Source organism: Phalacrocorax aristotelis, chromosome 10, assembly GCF_949628215.1.
Source record: "Phalacrocorax aristotelis chromosome 10, bGulAri2.1, whole genome shotgun sequence".
Lineage (NCBI taxonomy): Eukaryota > Metazoa > Chordata > Aves > Suliformes > Phalacrocoracidae > Phalacrocorax > Phalacrocorax aristotelis.
Window position 1 is genome coordinate 9,266,349 of NC_134285.1, and position 21,576 is coordinate 9,287,924.

General features: G+C 40.5%; 1 protein-coding gene across 6 annotated transcripts in view; it reads left to right on the forward strand.

Moving 5' to 3' along the window:
• The window catches only part of DCUN1D3 (defective in cullin neddylation 1 domain containing 3), a 20,083-nt gene extending 803 nt beyond the window's left edge, over positions 1 to 19,280 (forward strand). For 4 of the 6 annotated variants that reach the window (XM_075105099.1, XM_075105103.1, XM_075105102.1 and 1 more), the window contains exons 2-4: positions 10,154 to 10,229; positions 15,003 to 15,534; positions 17,537 to 19,280. In XM_075105099.1, the coding sequence (XP_074961200.1) occupies positions 15,104 to 15,534; positions 17,537 to 18,020 (915 nt within the window). In that variant the 5' untranslated portion in view covers positions 10,154 to 10,229; positions 15,003 to 15,103 and the 3' untranslated portion in view covers positions 18,021 to 19,280. Of the gene's footprint in view, positions 1 to 36; positions 9,357 to 10,153; positions 10,230 to 15,002; positions 15,535 to 17,536 lie in introns of those variants that run through there. The other 2 variants (XM_075105104.1, XM_075105100.1) reach the window with 2 other exon arrangements.
• The last annotated feature ends 2,296 nt before the right edge of the window (positions 19,281 to 21,576 follow it).

Genomic DNA, 21,576 nt, shown 5'->3' on the forward strand with positions numbered 1-21,576 from the left:
TATATTCGTAGCGTTTTCAGGAAAAAGGCAGAGAGATAAAACGTAGAGCAATTTATTTCCAATACATTTATTGTTACCTTGAACATACTGCCTTTGCACAGCCACTTCCCTTTTTAGTTTAGCTTTCCCTCCCTCTCCTGAGTACGTTTACCCTTCCTGTGAAAGCTGCAGTCAGCGTTAATCACTTACTCTTTGGTGGTACTAATAAGCTGCTCACAACAACTTAAATTGTAACTTGCATAATCGGCGTTTCAAGCAAATATTGATTGAAAGAATATGCCTTTACTATTAGTGCTGTGGTTGCTGGAAACAATAATTGATTGTCTTTTAAATAGTTAACATAGCTGATATGCTGCCCTTCAAAGTGTTACACTGACAACTGAACAGTCCGATGCCAAATATCAGAATACAGCGTTGATCTGTAGCTGGTAACTTTTTTAAATGGTAGTGTCTGCTACATAATTTAAAGGGGTAATAGGTTAAGTGCTCTGGAAGAAGAGGTATAGCTGTACAAACAAAAAGCACAGAATTGCCTTACCTTTCTGAAAATTACAGACAAGCCTCACTGGCAGTTGTGTAGTTGTGCTGCAAGATCTGTCTTTTTTTGGAAAGAAGAGCTGATCAAAAAACATCTCTGCTAAATATGTTCTTATTATCTGTTTAAGAGCCTTTTTTTAAACAGTTAACATGTAACTATGGTGTTAGTGTGTTATCTGGGCTAGCAATGGGAAAAGAGAATGTCTGAGTACTGGTCTCCCTTGGGCACCTCTGAACACTGCTTTGTGTTTCCCTGGTAAAAGATAATCCTTGGAAAAGAAAACATAGTCCCTTGGTTAAATTGCATGTGCAAGTAGAGCAATCTGACTGCATGTTCTTGTCAGTTCTGTACTTTGTCTTTAAAATTTTCCCTGCACAGGTGTGTGTTATTGGTCTGTGGAAAACCTTCATAGCCCTTTACATGGAAGGCTGCATGCAGTCTAAAGTGAAGATTTTCTGCACATCAGCAGAAAAAGGAGAGCTTGTGACCTGTGTTGAACTAGTTCAGATTTGCAAAGTACAACTGGCTTTACAAACTTACTGCAAATATCAGCTCTTGTAATGATTTCTGAAATTCTGATTATTTCCTAATAGCAAGTTATATGCAGGCATGAATTATTATAATCCTTAAAAAATTTCACAAAACTATTAAGGAGGGGAGTTACAGCTTTGGTACTACTTGTTGCTCAATGTGTTGCTTTTGAAATTGCTTTCATCTTGAGACTGATAGTCTGCAATATGATCTGTAACCAGCTCCTGAATCTTTAAGGCTGGGTTAGGTGCCTTCTCTGCAGTTTCCTGCTTTATTTTGCAGTTGAACATTGTTGTGTTCACAGCAAACTCTAACTGCTTTGCGTCAGTAGTTCTTATAACTTGTTGATCTTGGAAATTCAGTCATAATTACATCTTGCTTCCATATAGCATGAATTGTATTAAAAAAAGGTGGTCAGGTGAACTGAAGGGGTGACTTTGAGAGAAAACTAAGAACAGCTCTTTGGAAGACTGTAATGGAAATTAGTTAAAGTAGTATATATTGAGCAAGAGGGCCTGCCAGGCAGTTTGACAGACTTCTAAGACAAAGGGACTTGTTCTGACAAATTCATGTGTGGATGAGGAAGAGGCTTGGTTCTGCTGCTTTCTTTGGTTCAGCTTAAGGAACAGTATGCTGTGTGTATGTATACTGGGGCAGGGGAATATTAAGTAGATGAAAAGGGGGTGGAAGAATGGGAGATAAACGTGACTTCTAAACTTGCATTTCCTCATGGCAGAAAAGGATGTAAAGGCAGTTTGGGTATACAGAGATGGACAGCTGCAAGTCGGTAGGAGTGCGAGTCCCCCAGTACTGCTCAGCACTCAGTGTTCTTTATTGGTGCTGGGAAAGTATTGATAAATTTCATTTAGAGCCTTGGAGGTCCAGAAAACCCATCGTGGTGGGGTTTTGGCAGTTTGTAAGAACTTGCAAAGTGCAGAAACAACGTTATTGTTTCATTAGGCACATGGGTCTGTAGTAGTGAATGTAACAGGAAAACTCTGCTCTGAGTAAGAAGAGGCTATAAAAATAAAGGCATGGCATGTTAGAAAAACAGTCCTTTCTTTCATCCTCATTCTTAAAAATAAAGAAGGAGCTGAAGATTGGTAGCCAGAATTCTTGGAGATTGAAAGAACGATCTGTAAACACTTGAGAGACTTGGTAGTTGCAAGAAGATAAGAGGGAACCCCCTTAACAGCCTTCATCAGAATTCCTGAATTGGGCTCCTTCGCTCTGGCTGCTTCTCCCTAGGGGTCTGCATCTTATCTTGCTGGCTTCCTTTCCTCTATTTGCCTCTGACTAATAGGCTTTGTCTTCTGGTTACTGGAAGTCTAATTTTTTTTGTTGTCTCTTCCCCCTTCCTCCTTTTAAAAGTACTAGATTAAATGGCTGTAATGTTTTGCAGATTATTTGCATTGGTGACATGGATTAATTGTATACTTGACTCTAAGTTATTCAGCAGTAATGACATAGTAACTTGACTTGAAACAATGGTAATTTCATGGTAATTGTTCAAGGCGAATGTTGCCTCTTGTAAAGAGCCACCTGCAATTTACCCCCTGTAAACATATGACACCAGTAAACTGTCTGTGCTGGTTTTCTTGGTGTCTCCTGTACAGTAAGTTGTCTCAAGTGTGTCTTTTGAAAGAGTCAGCTATCTCTCTGGTCCCCTCCCTCCTGCCCCCCTTGACTCTAGTTTGAGTCAGGTAATTACAGATCTGGGTTGAAGCCTTCCCAGGGAGTGATCAGAAAAGCCAAGACTTGCAGATATGCTCCCATCGTTCGCTTGTCCCTTTACTTCACCCTTTTATGAGAAGGTTTTGTGTAACCACTCAGCTATTGGTAACTGGCTGTCAGTGAGCAAGTCTGAGAGCCCCAGGGGGTGGTGGTGGTTGGCAAACCAAAGGGGAGCTCTGCTTTTTCTTCACACAAATGCCGATATTCTTCATGGTGAGATAAGAAGGTTCTCCTTGTTACAGTTTGGTGATGTTTTTACCTTCTGATCTCAGTGTTAACCAAAACACAGCAAATAGGGAAGAGAAAGTGAATCAAAGCTTCTTGCCTAAAAGATAATCTGAGAACTAATCCATTTAGACTTGTTATGTCTCCATTTTATCCATGTGTCTTGGGGGGCAGCTCTCCAGTCCAATATTCTGAATCTTGAAGAAAGCAGAAAATCTGGATTTTATGTAAAGGTTATTTAAAAGCAATGGTTTGCTCCTAGAAGAGTGACGGTTAGGGGACTACTTAGCTGTAAGTATTAAAGAACTCTTTCACAGAAGTAGGAATACTGTAGGGAAACCAACAAAAGCATAGGTGGTGAGACAGGATTCCAGTAAAGAGAATGAGCTAGTATAGTCTTCTGGTGTCGCAGAAAGAATAGTTATAAATGCTGTTCTGTCTGTGACATCTGTTTTGTGAAAGACAAAACTTATTAGCAAAATGTGAGAATGCTGCTACTGACCTCCTGTCGCAGTTTGTTATTCCCAGAAAGTCAGACCGCCAAAGACAGTATGACAGTCATAGTTATTTGTTGTCTCACTTTTCCTATTTAGTGAACATAAGTGGGTTTTTTTTTTAAACCAAAAGGATTATGTGCTCCTGGAAAATACCAGTCTTATTTTTGCATCTACGTAGTAGCAGAAAGTGGCAGTTTTCAGTTCTTACTCTGAAATTTTCTAGTGTAACACCACCTTTCCTTCTGTAACTTTGAAACATGTAATGTAGTCAGTCTTATCCTTTGTTTTGAAATTGAAAGGGAGGGAGAAAAATCATCCTAATGCCTATGATTATGGGAGGTGTGTATAGCTTAGTAATAGACTTAGAAACACAAATGTCCTAGAACTTGGTTTTGGTCATATGCTGACTGTTCAATATTTTCATTGCAAATGTATCTGTACAGAAAGCCTTGAGAGCTCTGGGTCAGCACATAAATGGGCAGTCTGGAAGTGCCAAAAGTCTGATGTATACTAGCTTCAGGCACAGTTAACTGTGCTTGGAGTTAGTGATTATGTCTCATGAAGCTCAGGGTAGATACCTACACAGCATATGTCTCTTGTGAGACACAGGTCATCAAGTGAGATCAAGATATATGAAAACTTATTAAAAGAACCATGCACGTTAGTTGAAGCTGTCACTAGATTTCTCAAGGAGAGCTAGGAGTCTCAGTTATAACTGAAGACTGAAGTTCAAGTATTCAGAGGAGTTCCTGGTAGAGTTAACATCTAAATACTGCAGCATCCTTTGTACAGTCTTAAATGTTAGTGCCATTCACTGTAATAGGGAAGTTGGGACTCAAGTAGAGAGAACTTGGCTCTCTGCAGGTGGCTTTGTGTATTTTCTGCTTTAAAAACTGCAGTCAGTTTAAAAATCCAAGCATATGCTCTTAAAGCACTTTCAGATGCCAGTCCTTTCACTTAGAGCAATTCTTTGTATGTAACTTAAGTATGATTCCAGTATTTACTTGGTCAGCTGGTAATGAAGTTCCTGCACAACTGCATGAAATGAGTGATTCTTTTGGCTGGCAGCCTGTAAACTATGTTATGCTTACTGAGATGGCTAACAGGCCTTCTGTAATCTCCTTATGAGCATCTGCTGCCAGAAGTGATCTTGTGAGGGGGTCTGGCTCTTGTCTTTAGACTTGTCCCTTTGATGCCCTGTTAGGTGGCTGTATGGGTCACAGTTCTCACAGCTGCTTTGTGCTGGAGATGGGGCACTGTTCACCAGAGCTGCTGGAAGGACTTCCTGTTTTTTGTGTGATTGGTGTGTCTTTTTCATTGTCAGAAGTATAAAGTTATTCACTTATTACAATTAGTTTAAAGCATATCTTATTATTACAGAAATCACTTGATATCTACCTGAATTATATTCAGCTGAATGTAATGGAAGAAGGTACCTCAGCTGCTTTGAGGTGATATCTGCTAGCAGAACCTGGTGCAAAAGAAAATCTGTGCGCACTTAGCTCAGTTTAAAAGTAAATGTTTTTTTCCATTGCGGAGCGGATTGTAGACCGAGGTGGTTTTCCAAAGTTATTCTGGTTTGGCTGCTTGCAGTTTTCCGTAGATTAAGTTACGGAATTGACTGAGACAGAGTAAGGTAAATATTTGTAGCACAGCTACTTTCAGATGCTTACAGTGGGCTGCATCTGTGTCAAATATCTGAGGGTCACGATTTCTGTTGGTCCTGTAATCTGCAGCTTTGCTGTAGAGATGTGAACTGGTTGTGTCTGAGCAAAGAGTAGCTCTTCCGCTGGCTTGTGCTGCTTTAATTATTCATAATACATACCGAGGTGCTAAAGGTCTATCGTGCTGTGCAAAAGTTAGTGTTCCCTGGAAAAATACTAAAGGATTATTCTTTTACAACTCTTTGCATGTTAAAGGGGAAAAAAAAAAGGCCACAAACCTCATCAGATGATGACTTGCTTTTTTGTAAGTGCTGGACCTTGAGAGTTGTATGGCTTTTGACAAGGATCTCGGGGGAGGCAGGGAAGATTGATAGTTTTCAAATGGATGGAGTTGAGTTGCTCAGTGACTGAATCTTTGTTTTTTTGAAGGTGGTAGATTCAAACTCATCCAGGGTTTGAGTTATGTGCAGTGAAATAAACAGGTTTGTTCATGTCTAAGTATGTATGAGGTAGGGGATTGGATGGAATCTGGTTGGGGTTCTGGTTTCAGCTTTACTGAAAACTGATGGCTTGATCTTGAACAGCCATGTCATTTGGCTGTCTTGAATTCCCCTATGCATGTTGTCTTGCTCATAGCCTAAATAGACTTCTCAAAACAAGTACTGTTGCTGCTTGAATTAGTTCATTAATTTATTTACATTACAGAAGCACCTGAAGGCACCCTTCTAAGATTATATGTTATTTAGCTAACTGGACTAGGGTTTGCTCTGTGAAAATAAAATAATCCTAACAAATCATTCCACCCACCTAATAAAGTAGGATGAAGCACATAATAGGAAAGGATTTAAGACTCTTTAATGGGGCCAAGCGGAAAAACAATGACTAGTAATCGGTAAGTAACGTATTGTGTGGTTAAAAAGTGTAAAAGAAAGGGATTTGAGGATGATGCATGTGTCTGCTGAAAAAGCTGTTTAAGGGATGTGCCTTCCATGAGAAAAAGTGATAAGGTACCTTCACTCTCTCTTTCCCTATAATTTTTCACATTATTATTAATTTTTTCTTGAGCTAACCTTGTAAAATTAGCTGTATACAGTGAACTACAAATCCTAAACATCTATTCCATTTTTTTCTTAAGACTACTTGTTGGAGTTGAAACACGAAATGTGGTGTTATACCCTGTGTCTTAGTAGGGTGCTTTTCAAGAGTCCATAAAGCAGGTTTCTTCTGCCCAGAGCCTTGAATGGAAAAATCTCCCTTGAGGTCCCAGCCCTGGACTTGAAGTGACAGCACACCACGTTGAGGTGCAGTTGTTTGTTAAGAGATTTTTGGCTGCTTCCTGGTGAGTGTGGGGCTTCTTCTAGGAAGAGGTTTGATGATAGCTGTGGTTCTTGGCACTGAGAGTTGGCCCAGCATTATGGACTGTAGACATGGGGAAACAGTTTCTGAATCTACTGTTACTTGAGTTGGCTTTTCTTAAGGTACTTTTGTACCGGCCTCTCTCTTCCCTTCCAAACTAGTTAAGCCTTTCCAGTATGGTCTTAAAGAAGTCCACATCTCATTTGAGAAAGTGTTCAGGCTTCTACCCTGCACATTGTCTGGCTTGCTTTTCCTGTTGACTGCCATTTAGCCTTCTGCCAAGTGGCAACCAAAGCTCTGCATAGTCCCTTTTCGTGCATCGGTATAACTAGTTTCTGCTCTGACACAGGTGTGTTTTGCAGAGACAAACTTTACCCAGCGTGATCAGATTTCTAAATCCAGTTTGTTTCCAAAGCTCAAAGCCAGGTTAATAAGAAATAGTTTGTCAGTGTGTTCCAAATCAGGATAACAAAGTTTCCATCTATATGCCCCCAGAATCAAAACGTGGCTGTAGTTCATTGAAAGGTGCTTGAACTGCAGGAAGCCTGACAAACTAATAATTCATTTTAACTAATCGCAGCAGGACTTTCCTGCTTTTAGACTTCCTCTTAAGTAACTTTGCATAAATGTATTTCTGCAGCAGAGGTGTGGAGCAGATCTGTGTGACAGACTGCTGCTAGCAGAGCGTTTGGTTAGGGATTTGGTGAGGTGTCTTCTGGGCTAATAAAAGCCCATAATGTGCCTGTTGTGCTGGAGTCAGAGTGCTTTTGCTGAGAAAGTTTCATGGCAGGTTATGACTTGAAATAAGCAGTTTCCATAACTGCTTAGTGATGGCTTTGCTGACCGAAGCTTTGTTTATGCATTAACACTTAACGCACCAAGTGCTTTGGTGCTGTAGTACAAAACTCTTAACTGCACACAGTAAAATCTTCCACATGCAGAGCTGAGCCTCTGTTTCTGCCTGCAGAAGAGGGAAACGTTATCACTAATTCTTCACTGATTCTCCACAGAAAAGCAAAGAAAGTTGCCTTTTGTGAGAACACTATCAGCCGTTACCCCTGGAAAAGCTGCTGAGGATGAGTGTTGAGGGAGGTGGCAGCTTTGGCGCTGTGGTGTTCTGCAGTGTGATCCTCTGTGCACCAGTGCTCAGGAGAGCCAAAGTCACAGGGGGGAGTCAGACACAGGTGCAAAGAGAGGCAGGCGAGCAAAACAAAGGTCTCAATAATCCTGAGGGTGCGTGCCGTTTGCTTATTTTCCCAGTGGACTGCTGAGTGGGATTGCTAATGAACGATGCAGGCTGTTTTCTGAGTTACTGGAGTGTGACGCTCATCCTGCACCAGCAAGGGGGGGTGCTTGGTGATCATAGCATATGGCTATACCTTGCAACCCTGACCCAAGGACTGAATTAAAACCTGTGCCATGAAAGTGTTGATGCTGCTTTCCACCCCTGCCACAGTCACATGGTGTGATTTAGGATGAAGTCAGCCACAACGTGTTGCTGTGCTATGTATGATACCCTCTAAATACAGACTTGAAGAGCTTGTTTTTCAAACTGCCAACTCATACTTTGTATTCCATATCCCATAATTGTGTTGTCGCAGAAGTTTGTGCTTGCCACTACGTTAAAAATTTTAAAAAGGTGAAATGAGCAACTTGGTAGAATAAAAGTAGTAAGAATGGAGGAAGAATTGTAGGTGGCAGTTCTAACAGATATTGAAATTTCTGGCTCCTGGCTTCAGACTCTGTGTGTGTACAGGTCAGCCAATGTGGAAACTACTTCAAACAACCTGAAAAGGTTTGGCTTTTGCTGGGTAAGGCTGAACTCCATCAGATTCAGCTTCTTTTGAACTTGAAATAAGTGTTTGCTTCCAGTATGTGCTGTAGTCAGCTGGAAATGTAGATTTGGTGGATCATAGATTTCTTCCAAAGAAATACAAATCTGTTTGAAAAGTAGTTTGTTGCGTAAGGTTGCCATGACAATGGTTTTTAAAATGTGAAGTGTAAGATGTTGACTCTCCTCTGTTTAAGCAGGCTCCTGGGGGAATGAGGCTGCATGACGCCCTTGTCCCTCCTGTCTCTTCTTTCCTTCCCCAATGATTTGCTTAAGGAATTATTTAGTTGCAGGGGGCCAAAAGAAGTTAACGTGGAAGTGCCAGGTCTTACATTTTCTTAAATTCTTGACATTCATGGGATGCTATGGTTGAAGAGAAAGAAATCCAAGCTAGTACTTCCACTCTAAGAGAGGCAGGAACTCCTCTGTTCCCATAGATGTTTAAGCTGGCTGGTGGCTGTGCACCCACATAGGGTGGCCCTTTCAGCAGGAGTGTATGCTAAAAGAGCTGTGAGGCCGTGGGGGGGGGGCAGGGCAAAAGGCTTGTCATTTGTGTGGAAGGTGAGGTTTGGAAGCAGAGGATATAAATCCAAAGTGAAGTAGGCTTTTTGGGCTATCCATCTCAAAAGTAAATGCCTAAAAATGATTCAGCAGAGACAGATTTCTCCTCTGTGTGTGTCTATTATGGGTGAAAGTACCACTCCACAGTTTCTAGGGGGTTTGAAGTGTTTTGGATGCCTGCTTCCCCAGGCTTTTAAAAGCTTTGGTCTGAACTAGCTTTTATTTATTGGTCAAATTTGTCCTAATCCACATATAGGACTCAAGTTTGGGAAAAACTCAACTTCTGTGGAGATTGGCATGTGCGGTAAGAAGTTGTTTCATGGTTGTCTTTCACATCCTTTCCCTACTTCCTACTGAAGAAAGCACTATACAAGCTAATGTTCCCACTTGTCTCCTAAGAAGTAGGTCTCATGTAAAAAGTAAGTATGCAGAAAAGTAGCTTTTGATCACCTGTCTGCTCCCAGATGTACTAACAACTGTGAAAACAAGACATTTTAGTGTTTCTGTTAGTATGGTAGAGCAGAAGAGCTTTGCCAGAGCTTTCTTGAGTTCTGTGGGCTTGGTTTTGGTTCCCCTCCCCCAACCAGATACAAACAGAGGTGTTGACTGGGTGCTGCAGTTGTAGATCTTGCTACACAAACCAGACATACCTTTGTCTGTTATCTTCTCTTCAGAGCTTTGTGGTTATACACCAGAGCTGGAAATTTAAGAGAAGTGAAGTTGAACCAGCTCCACTGAACATGGGAGAACAAACATGGAAAAGAATGTGCTAGAGAATGAGAAAAGAGAATTACTTTCTAGACCCAAATTATGCTTTGCTAGGTGGCAGCTGTCTGGCATTCACAGATTAAACAGCTGCTTAGCTAACATGCATTGACAATGATAGCATGTCCTCTGCTTTGCTTTGAGTGTGTGAAATGAGGAATTAACTCTCCCATGCTGAAAGCCATAAAAGTATCTGGAAGTGTGTGTTTACTCCTAACAAATATTTGAACTTGTCTGTTGTAATCAGTACCTGATCTATGCTCTATGTGACTATGCAGAGTTAATGGTATGTTGTAAGTCAAAAAGTTAAATAGTTTTATAAAATGACAAATGGGTTTTGGCTATGAAGGGTTTTATTAAATGCATAGTCGCTTCTGAGCTATTTGGTGTATTTTATGGTTTTCATATCCTCTCCTAAATGTAAATATTTGTGTACTCTTTTGTCTTACAGTGTTCCATGTGGAACCCAAGGAGCCTGAAGGAGGCTGTGAAGCTAGTGAAATGATTCCCTGTGTAGCTGAAACTATGTAAGTATTAGATGCTTGCTTACAAGATCACTTGCCCAGCATCAACTGTTAGAGCAGTGATTGCTTCTGGTTCAGCAGTTGCAATGATCCTCTTGTGCCTCCCCAATGGAAAGCTATGTGCATCTGTTCACAGCTGGAAAAAGATGGGGCGCTCATGATACTGTTCCCTGCTCTCAGTTATGTTAGAAGTTGTGTATGCCCGTCCACGAAAAAGTAGATAATGCATAGTGTAAGAATTTAACAGAATTCCAGACTATGCTCAAGTGTCTGCAAAAAGTTGAGGCTGGGTTGAGGCTTAGTTAAGCTCTAGCCATGTTGTCTTTGCCGTAGCTAGTGAACTGCTGCTCGGGAAGGGATTTAATGGCTGGCTGAGCTGTGTCCCCTTTTGTTATGAGATTTCCTAAATTTGTCTTTGAGGTGTTCGTGAATGTATGGAGGGTTTTTTCCTCTTGATACTTTGTGTTTTGAAACTCATCGTAAACACCTTCTGATGCAACACTTTATTAAACAGCATAATGCTTGGCTGTGTTTTGTTATTCTCTGGATGTATCCAATAACTTCTATTACTACAATAAAGTCAGTCATTAAAGAAAAATACAGGGTTACTTAAACATCTCCTTTGCATCTTTTCTCCTCTTGCCAGGTCGCCCCCACTTCAGTGCTGCTGTTTTCAATTGTGCCGTTGTGTCTTGTATGACAGAGAATTACTACTGAGTCACTTTGTTGTTTTGCTCCCTTCAAATCTTGGGTTACATGTGATCTGGTCACTTGAAAATGGAGGAAAAACTGATTTCCTTACAGCACTTAAAAAAACAAAAACAACACCAAAACATAAAAAAAAAGGCTTAAAAAACGAATCCCAAAACAAAATGCCCCACCAAGCATTAGCAAGGTCTTTCCAATCTTCTCTAAGTTTTCCCTTCCATGTATTGGACAATATAGTTCTACATGTCCTTTGTTTTTAGAGGGTGGCTTTCCTTTAACTGGCTGTATTCACCAGAGCTAGTCTTCCTGTGTTTCCAGTCACTTATTCCCTTCTAGAAAGTAACAGAGAACATAATCGTTGAACTCTGCTTTGCAGTTCCTGTTATGTGGAAGATGGCCTCGTGGGCATCTTGGTGATTCACATTTACTGTAGGTTATTGCTTAATACTTGTCTGAGTAATCAAACTTCTTTGGGAGTACTGCATCCTGTAGCACTGAGTATGTTCCAACCTTAGCCCTGAATTTTGATCTTTTTTAGAAGAATGGCAAAACTAGTGGTTAGTGCTGCCTTTTGTTTCTCACTATTATGTTGTAAAAGCCTGTCACGGTAATTTTGCTCTTGGGAACTGATCCTTTTGGGAATTGGTGCTTTGCCACCAATCTAGTATAACCTTTGGGTATGTGAGAACTTTATACTTGTAGTTCCTGGTCCAGCTGGGAGAAATACCCCTGCATGTCCTTGTGCTCACTTAACTGTAATCGGCATGACCTAGATGTGACATTTGTTTTGCTCTACAGTTAAATGAGTAGCTCTGTTGGCTTTCCTGAGAGTGCTTTTTCATATTCCTTGATCACTGAGTTTAGTGCAGCTCCTGATGCTGCAATTGGATCCTCCCTCCAGCCTTCCTTAACAAAAGGGCCGAGTTCTCCCACTTGTTTCTATCTCCTTCCGAGGCTCTTGTTCCTTTCATGCCTTGAAACCTGAGTCATGTAGGAAGCGGAGGTGACTAGTAAGTGAAGTGGATCCAGCTCAGTGAAGGCATTTTATAAAAGGGTAACTGATGGAGTGCCAAAAGGCTTTTCTCTTCAAAACCAGATACGTGCACAAACTGCCAGCGGATGCAGTCTGGCTTTTTTTTTTTCCCAAGCTGGTTTTGCTATTTTTGGGGTAGAATGCTTCAAAGTATCTGGCACATGGCATCAAATTTCATGTAGTAGAAAAGTGAGGAATTGCAGCGACTGTACTTAAGTATCTTCTAGTGTTTGTTCATAGTGAGTAGGATTGTGCTCTGAAAACCACCTTGGCAGGGAGGAAGAAGGAAGAACTCTGTTACTGTAGGGAAGAGCGGTGCGAGTAGAGCCTGGGCAGTGGCCATTCAGGAGCAGCGGTCGGCTCCTTGTCAGGCAAGTAGGTTGGAGTACAGGAAACGTGTTTGTTAGAGGGGACCTCGTCAAATTGCACTCTATGGGTTAATGTTCTCCAGCAGTTTTTGGAAATGGCTCTTGGGACGCTTCCTCATATACAGGTGTTTAATAATGCTGGCTGACCTTCCCTCTGTGTATTGTAATGCTGTCTTTTCATGACAGCAAATGGTAATAAACCCTGTCTGTTTCTTCATAATGGTGATGTCGCTGTGTAGACTTGAATATTAGGTTGTTATCATCATTAATACAAGCCGTTGCTTAGGGAGCATGATAGCATGAGTCACTTCCATTAGGAAAATTTATGGACAGGTTATGTAAGTTAGTCTTGCAGACTGCCTTTTTTTTAAAAAAAAAAACAAACCACTTTAAATTGGGGTTCCTAAAGTCAATTGAATTTATCTCTGTCCATTACGTTATGTTTGATTTGACTACTACCAGCTACTTTAGAGTACCATTCACTAATGGGCAGCTATTCTTTAGCCTGCCAATAGGGAAAAGCTGTTCCGAATCCCCAACAGCTAATAATTGCTGTTAAGTGTTTGAGCAAAAAGTTTTATAAACTAGCTAAACTCTACTTTAAACTCTATACTAGTTTTTACTCAGGATTTTTTTATTCTGATCCTTTAATTGCATGCTTCTCTCTAAAAATAACTTAGCCAAAGTAATGCTAGATGCCTTTGAGAAACTGGAGGAAGAACAAGAATTAGTGTAGATTGAGCATTTGAATTCTGATTATTTAAGGAGGGGGGGAGGGAAGACTGGTATCTGGGAGTTAATAAACCCCTAAGCAGTAATTTACACTGCGTAGTAATATTCTGTGTCGGTGTAATGAAGAAATGACTGGTGTAGACTAGAGAAGACGATGTTGCTCAGACGTGTGGCAGCACAGGAGCCAGTGCCAGGCTGTACTTTGCAATTCACAAAGAGCAGTGAAGTCCTGAGGACCAGTGAAATTGTCTTTCAGGTTGTTTATGTGGAAGTGCGTATTTTAATGAATCCTTTAAGATACAAATGAATAAGAAATTATTCTTTAGTACATTAAATTGAACTTTACTTGCCTATAAAAATGATGCTACGAAGTTCATCTTTAAAGCAGTTTGATGGAAGGATGTACCAGGTGTTTGTTGCTTCTGCTGCTTAAAAATAGGTTTTTGTTAGTTTTCTGTGTGAGTTATGAGCTTAAGAAAAGGGATTGGGGAGGGGAAGGAAAGCCAAGTAGTTGAAACCAGTCTCTTGGCTGTTGTAGTACTGGCAAAAGTATATTTTTTTTTTTCCCCTCATGAAAATGCTTATGTGCTGTTTTGCCAAAACAGGTATAATAGCTGAGAGAAGATTTATGTTTGTAATCCTAGTATCTTGAGACTTCATCTGCACTTGGTGCTGCTGTTCCAAGTTGGTTTACAGCTTAAAACAGGGGTTCAGTCTCAGAAGAGCTTTACCCAAGAAAGAGTACAGAAAAACTGACATAACATCTATTTCATTTCTTAATTTTTCATTTTTATCTCTTTTCTTTCTTGTTCTAATTCTGTAACCTGGAAGCAGTAAACAGCAAGGCAAACTCAAGTTTTATGTTTGAGGCTTTTGCCTAACTGACAGCAGAGATGAAATGCAAATAAGTGGGTAAAGGAGGAATATGATAAGCAATTGCTTTCTTGGAGTTGATGTTTCTGAGAAATGGACTGTCCATGGTGTGGCTGCATGCTGATAGGATAGTGTCAGAGTGTCAGTTTGGTTTGAATACAGAAAATTTAAGAAACCTTTTCTGTGGGTAAAATATCTTTTCCAAATATGCAAGGCTTTAACATTGATTTATAAAAACAGAATATGTTTAAGTCATTTTGGCATTTTAATGTTTGTTTATTTTTTAAAGCTGAACTGGAATTACTACTTATCTGCATGTGTATCTGTTTGAAAAAGTTTCACTAAAAGGGCCCCTTCCCCCATCTGTCCCGTTACCTGAAGGGAGAAGCCCACTTGAAACAATGGATAATTCTTAAACACCATCTTGTATGAAAAGTGAGCATTGCCTCCTTTCTGCAAACATGCTCTGTGTATGTTGTAAGAATAAAAATCTAGATTCCAAATTCTGTTTAAAAAAAACAAACGCACAGCCCCCCCGCCCCCCCAAACCTAAAAAACCTAACCAAACCCCCCTTTTACCCATTTGCTGAAGGTCCAGTCTAAATCTACTGCTGAAGTCTCTGCCAGGTTGTCCCATCAGTGTCCCGTCCCCCCCCCCGCTTTGTTTCAGTGTTTTACATTCTATATATAAAATGTGGGTATACTTTTAAAAACCATTTCCTTCAAAATATTTCTGGGTTGGAGTAGTCTGTCTTGATGAAGCCTGTACGTGAATCAACCTCTTTGTAACCTATGTTACAGTAAGAATTTTAGGAATTTCCTTTATTAGGACCCGTTAGTATACTGCAGCCACTGAGTGAGCTGCATTGATTTCTAGGTAAAACAGCCTGAAATTGCCTGAAATTTATGGCATATGCCAGCCTTCTGTACACTACTTCTTTTCAGTATGCAAAACTTAAATATCCTGAAGTCAGTCTCTTACTAGCGAATGTTATCGCATATTTAATACTTACAATTTTCTTTGTGGAGAAACAGCAATTTTACTCTGAAACTGTTTTTCAGGTTAGTTGACTGCCGCTAATGGCATGTGAGATGTGTTGAAGAGCAGCTGCGAGGGTGTCAGACGGCAAGGGGACCACTCTAGAAGCTGGGCTCGCAACATCATGGGCCAGTGTGTTACAAAGTGCAAGAATCCTTCTTCTACCCTTGGCAGCAAAAACGGGGAACGGGAATCTGGCAGCAAGTCACACAGTAAGAGAAGTGCAGTCCACAAAGATGACCATGGTTCAGCTTGCGGGAAGTCTTCAGGAGATATACTTGTAAATGGGACAAAGAAAACGGACGCTGCTGTAGAGTCTAGTCAGCCTCCAACATTTTCTGGAGATACAAAGAAAGACTCTGTTTCCAGTGCAGAAGAATCTTCGCTCCAAAGGATCGGGGAGTTATTTAGGAGGTATAAGGATGAACGGGAAGATGCCATACTGGAAGAAGGAATGGAACGATTTTGCAATGACCTCTGTGTTGATCCCACTGAATTTAAAGTGCTAGTTTTGGCTTGGAAATTCCAGGCTGCTACCATGTGCAAATTTACAAGGTTAGTTCTTGTAGAACTTGTAATTATTTTCAAATGTTAAAGTATATCCTGTCATCTGTATGTTGGAGAGACAGCCTCATTAGCTTCACTTACTTATTTCTTCTAACACTTGCTTTTTGATCATATTAATTCCTACCACTGCAGAAGGCAAGCCTTGTATTGTCCTATTTTCCTCTTCACTTCACAGTGGATTTCAGAACCAAAGATGTGGTTTTGGACATCATGCTGCTAGTGATGAACAGTGTAGTGAGATTTTGTAGACATTAATTTATTCTTGATTTACCAAAAGCAATTTTACTGTATCCAGCATTATCTTGGTGATGAGATTGGACACTGAAATTAATTTTTGTTTTGAAGTAATATGAGATTCCTTAGTAAATGCTACCAACTCTGTTATATTTCTGTGAAAGAATGACAGACTGCTTCCTAAGAGTTGTTCCTGCCCAACCAGTGTTACGCTTAATGTCTTTTTCCAAGAGTAATCCTGTTAAAGCATAGAGGGGGAAGGAAACACAAGATTTTTGACACTGGTAGCTGTTTCACACCAGCTGACAAGTGGCTGGTATTTAAAGTGCTGTCTGTTCTTCTGGACAAGGGGGTCAGTCAGCAGGCTTATAGCATGTGTGATGCTACAGGAAACGACAGAACAGCTAAAACTTACCAGAAAAAAAACCCCAAACCTGCCAAACAAACCAAAAACTGCAACAGCCCCCCACCTCAACTTGATTATCAATGTCCAGGTAAGAGCAAGTGAAGACTTCCTACAGGGACTTGCTGAAAGAGAATGAGTTTTTCTGTTTTTTGGTCTATCTAGATCGGTTTGAGGAATGCTACCTACTTTTACTCAGTTTATGACTTTCAAAATTCCTTTGGTGTTCTGAGCCTTGGACCAGGCCTCTCTGTGCACTGAACACAGATTGCTTTTCCAGCATCCTCAGAGTCTCTGTGGATGAGCTACTCTGGAATGCAAATGGGAATTTACTAGAGGCTGATGGTGCAGGTATTTGCTAACATGGTAACAGAATTGCAAGTATACTCTGTGATTCTGCACAACCACCATGGGTTTTATTCACATAGTTTTGATTTTCTTGGTGAGAGGGCAAATCTAGTGGTGAGAAGTTACCTTTGTTTGACGGCATGCTCCATGATATGGGTGCTGATGGAATTCTTCCATCAAGGAAAACAAAAAGCTCTGTTCTGAGCTCTGCCCTGTCTCCTGCCTTTCCTCCAGCCTGTCCCATCACAGAGTCTGCTGGCTTTGGTTAATATTGGCTGGCTATGACATTTTCTTGTAAGCATTAGTGAAATCAGAGCTAATCATCTACCCACTTGGCCAGATTATTAGCAGGCTAATTAGTATAGGACTGGTGCTTTGAGCAGTGTTTATACATTGCGTTGTAGCCTGTGCTGTGTGATGCTGTGCTCTCTTCCACTGTTTCAGCAGGTGCCTCGCTGACCATCGCTGTTGGCACCCTTTTTATTTTGCAGGCTGGAAGAGCAACCAAAAACCACAGGAAAGCCACCAGTGAACTGCTCTGTCCCCTGAGAACAGCTTGCGCAGAGCATAGGCATTTAGACACAGGCAATATTGAATCAAGCAGGTTTATATATGGCACTTCGGTGCGTAAATGTGATGTTTTCAAACATTTGGCATTTCTTCTGTGGTAAATTTTATTCACTTGTTATTGTGGAAGGCACTGGATGTGATATTATCAAATAGTCAGGAAAGCCAGACAGCAAAATCTCTTCCAAATGTCAACAGTGCCCCAGCAGATCTGAGTGGTGTCTGTGGTTCCACAAGCCATGAGAAATTTCTTGGAAACATCTCCCCTTCCAACAGCTCCCATTGCCAAGATTTTCGTGCCACCTGGGCTGAGAGCACACCTTGTCTTGTCCAGATAACCCTCTTCCAATGTGCCCTAGCTGAACAGAGATGGGAGGTGTTCAGTGCACGAGGTTGGAGGGAAGCACTTGCACTAATTTCTCTTCTCTTGCTTAATAGGAAGGAGTTTTTTGAAGGCTGCAAAGCAATAAACGCAGACAGCATTGATGGCATTTGTGCGAGGTTTCCCAGCCTCTTAAACGAAGCCAGGCAAGAAGATAAATTCAAGGATCTCTATCGTTTCACCTTCCAGTTTGGCCTGGACTCTGAAGAAGGACAGAGGTCACTACATCGGGAAATAGCCATTGCCCTTTGGAAATTAGTCTTCACCCAAAACAAGCCCCCCATTTTGGACCAGTGGTTACACTTCCTAACCGAGAACCCCTCAGGAATCAAGGGAATCTCCCGGGACACATGGAACATGTTTCTAAATTTTACTCAGGTGATTGGACCAGACCTTAGCAACTACAGCGAGGATGAGGCCTGGCCGAGTCTCTTCGATACCTTTGTGGAGTGGGAAATGGAGCGCAGGAAAAAGGAAGAGGAAACCAAATGTATTACGTCTTCGGACACAGAGGGCCTGTGTGCAGAGGAACAGACTTAGCGGCGTCGAAGCAGCAGTGATGAAAGCAACCTGTTGCCCTTCATGAAATGTAAACTCTGGATGTTTCTGGAAGTTACCGAGACTCCAGATTTTTCTACTTTACACCTTTTTCTGCCTTGTCTTTGAAAGGGCTCTAAAATGCTGTATCATGTTTTAGGCACTTTCTTAATTCTGGTTATTCCTTTTACTCTTGCCCTGAAATATTTGACCCTGGCTACAAGTTAAGCGTTTTTGGGTTGTTTTTTTTTAAGACTTCAGATTAGTATAAGTCAGTCTGATATTTCTTGCACAATGTAGATCTTTTTAGTTAGGTTAAATTAACATTGCTAAATTATACAGTGCCAGATTAAGTTTTTCATACTACATCTGTCAGGGCAGGTCTGTACTGTGTGTAGTGCTGTTTACATTGTTGAAATTTTAGGCTGTAATAATTTTAAGGTTTTATACCAAGATGAACAGCAGTGTTAACTGTTAACTATGAATGCATTAATCCCCCAGTAATAAGGCTCTAAAAAACAACATAAGCAACAGCTTTTTGTAATATGGCTAATTCCCATTTTAAGCTAACTCCTAGTGAATGAGTCCAGATCATTCCTTTTTTTGGAGTTTCAAACTAAATGTTGGGATTGTTTTATAAAATTACTGTACCTGTCAGTCAACTGAGTGGTAGATGATGATTTGTATCTAAATCTCTTGCCCATCATGTAATAAAAGAGCAGTACTACCTCAGTTTTATTGAAAGTGGACTTCTTGATGGACTTCCATTTTCTCTGGAAGTTGTATTTTTGTGGTTATGTGAGAATATTTTTACTTGACTAAAAGAACCAAAGGTTCTGCTTCTTAAGTTTGCTAAACATTGACAGAAGCAACACACAAACCCTAAGTCTTCAAGGAAAACTGTGGTATAATTCTGCTTTAATTTGTTTGATTTATACCTAAAGTATTATCTTACTTGTCTGGCAAGCACAGTACTTCCATGTAAGGAGCTATCTTTTGCATTAATATTGACAAACCAATTTTTTAAAACCTATGTTTAATTGCTAGATCGCAGTTAATACTCCACAATTCCTGGAGCAACAATATCGGCATCTGATGACAAAGTGAATTCTTAATGTGTTCTTAATTACAACAGTGTAGATGAGTCATTTTTAGACTGATTTGATAATATTTGGATAGGAGTCAATTTATTATTTTACAATGCCTGTATTGGGACTATTTGCCTGTTGAAACTGTTGTGACTTAAAGGGAGTTTTATTAACACTGGTTGAAACTTTTTTGGTTATTGATGCTACCTTTTTTAATTTTAGTATGTCAATTTTTTTACGCCTTTTGGTAAAAGGGATGATTGCCAAGGCTTTCTACAGAGCTAAGTACTGGCTTAATGAATTTGATACACTTCCATTACACACCTTTTATTTTCAGAGCTGCATTTCAGGATCATAAACCAGCTTCAATGAAAAAAACAAACCAAAACAAAAAAAAAAATCCTGGACAGTCATCTATAGCATCTAATGGCTTTTGTGATATAAGGGTTTTAAAGCTAAAGGGAGACAGATTTTACGTGGCAAGCTTGTCACTGGATCCAGGATGGCATGCTTTGCACATCTGCTGTGCCCCAGAGGGGTTAGCAGAGAGAGGAGGAGGGTCTGCCTGAAGTCTGTCACTGGCTTTGCTGGTGTGCAGCCTATGCAATAGCTTGGGTCCAAGATCTTAAGTCACTAACAAAATGTGGGTATTGAAAACTGTTTAAAAAACAAACCCACAAGCCACAGATAGCATCTCTTTCATATAATAAAAGGAGAGTTTGGTCCATGCTGCTTCTGCAAGCTCTTGCTGGGAGATGTGTAAGCTGTGGAAAACAAATGTAGTTGTTCCAGACAGTTCAGCTGAGTCTGTCTCTTTGCAGGAGGGGAGCCCTGAACTTGCTGTATTGTAGGGAAATATACTCAAAGCTTTGTCCTTGCTACTATAACCTTCCAAGCTACCATGGCACAAGTACTATCTGGCAGCAAAACCTTGTTCTGATTTGGTGAGCAAAGCAGGCCAAAGCGCTTGTGCTGGTATAACTGAATTTATGGTGAGACTTTTGCTGGTGCTGTTATTTTAAAAACAGGAAAAAAAATCCCTGACAGAGGCTACTTTGTTAGCAAAAGTTCCAAATGGAGACCTGATTTGATAGTAGATGAGGACTGTATTTATAAGTTTGAGGCTACTCATTCATTCAGCTATTAAACTCTTTGTTCCTCACTTAAAATTACTTTTTTCCTAAGGAAATGTAAAATGTCCAAAGTGTGAAAACGTAGCTATTCAAATGGATAGCCAGCACACGCACATGAAGTCGTGGCAGTGGCTGCTACCGACTTGTACACCAAACTGCAGCAGTTCCAAAGGATGAGGGACAGAGCTCTTTAAGGAAGGTGTATATCTTGTGGTCTGAATGTGGATTGCCGTGACGAAATCGATTTGTAGCACATCAAGGCTTAGCCCATTTTAGTGCATCAAATGTAACGCAGCTTCGTTTTAAAGATGGTGGTGGTGAATATACAGGAAGGGGGAAAAAAAAAAATCTTATTTCCTGTTGTGGGAAGGACATACAAGTCTCAGTGGCTGAAGTCCTGTGCTCAGTATGAGGACAGCCTTGCTCTTGTTTGCTGCTTTCTGTCTACCAGAAGCAACTCCACCTGTTGGCAGAATACTTGCAAAAATAGTCAGATGATCTGTCTAGGAGTTGGACTCGATCCTTGCGGGTCCCTTCCAACTCAGGACATTCTATGATTCTACAACCTAGCAAAGCTTATTCTTAGCCTAACTTCAGTTTTCTAAGGACCATTTACAGAATGCAAGCAAGACCTGTACCAGTTTTAAACTCCTGAGCTGGGAGCTGAAGGTGCAACTCTTTGCTGAAAGTGAGAGAGAGCATCAGACCTCCCCTTCGATTGCCTGGTGATTTTATGATCCTAAACAAGGATAGACCGTACTCTAATGCTGGTGTACCTGTGTGGGAGTGGGGTTTTGTGCATGTTTCTGAGAAGCCTTTAACAATATTGGAGCATCTGAAAATATGCTTGTTTAATGGTTAAACTGTGAATATCCGCGGAACAGGCCAAATACATTCACTCTTCATTTTTATATAATTTAAATCTTCATTGTGTTGGGCACAGGAGTGTAGTGAGCAGTGATGCTGCTGGAATCCTTGAAACCATTGCAACTATTTAATTTTTTTTAATTAGAGTTTGCATTAGCAAACTTGATGCATGTAGTGAATCTGCTGCAACTTGGGTTAAATAACTATAGATAACTATATAGAAAGTTTTAGTAATGTACTGGAAAACTGGTCTGATATCCACACTCCGTGGCATTTTACTGCCTGCCCTTATATGCAAAGAAATACAACTCCTGTAAACTTTACTCCCAAGTAATAAAACACTGTCCATCTGCACCATATTATAGTTTGCAAAACCTTTAAAATTTGGCTCCCAGATCAACTGGAGGCTCAGTTGTGCTAATTTTTACTTGTATGGGTGTGCTTCTGAGGTCAAAGACTATTTATTAATTC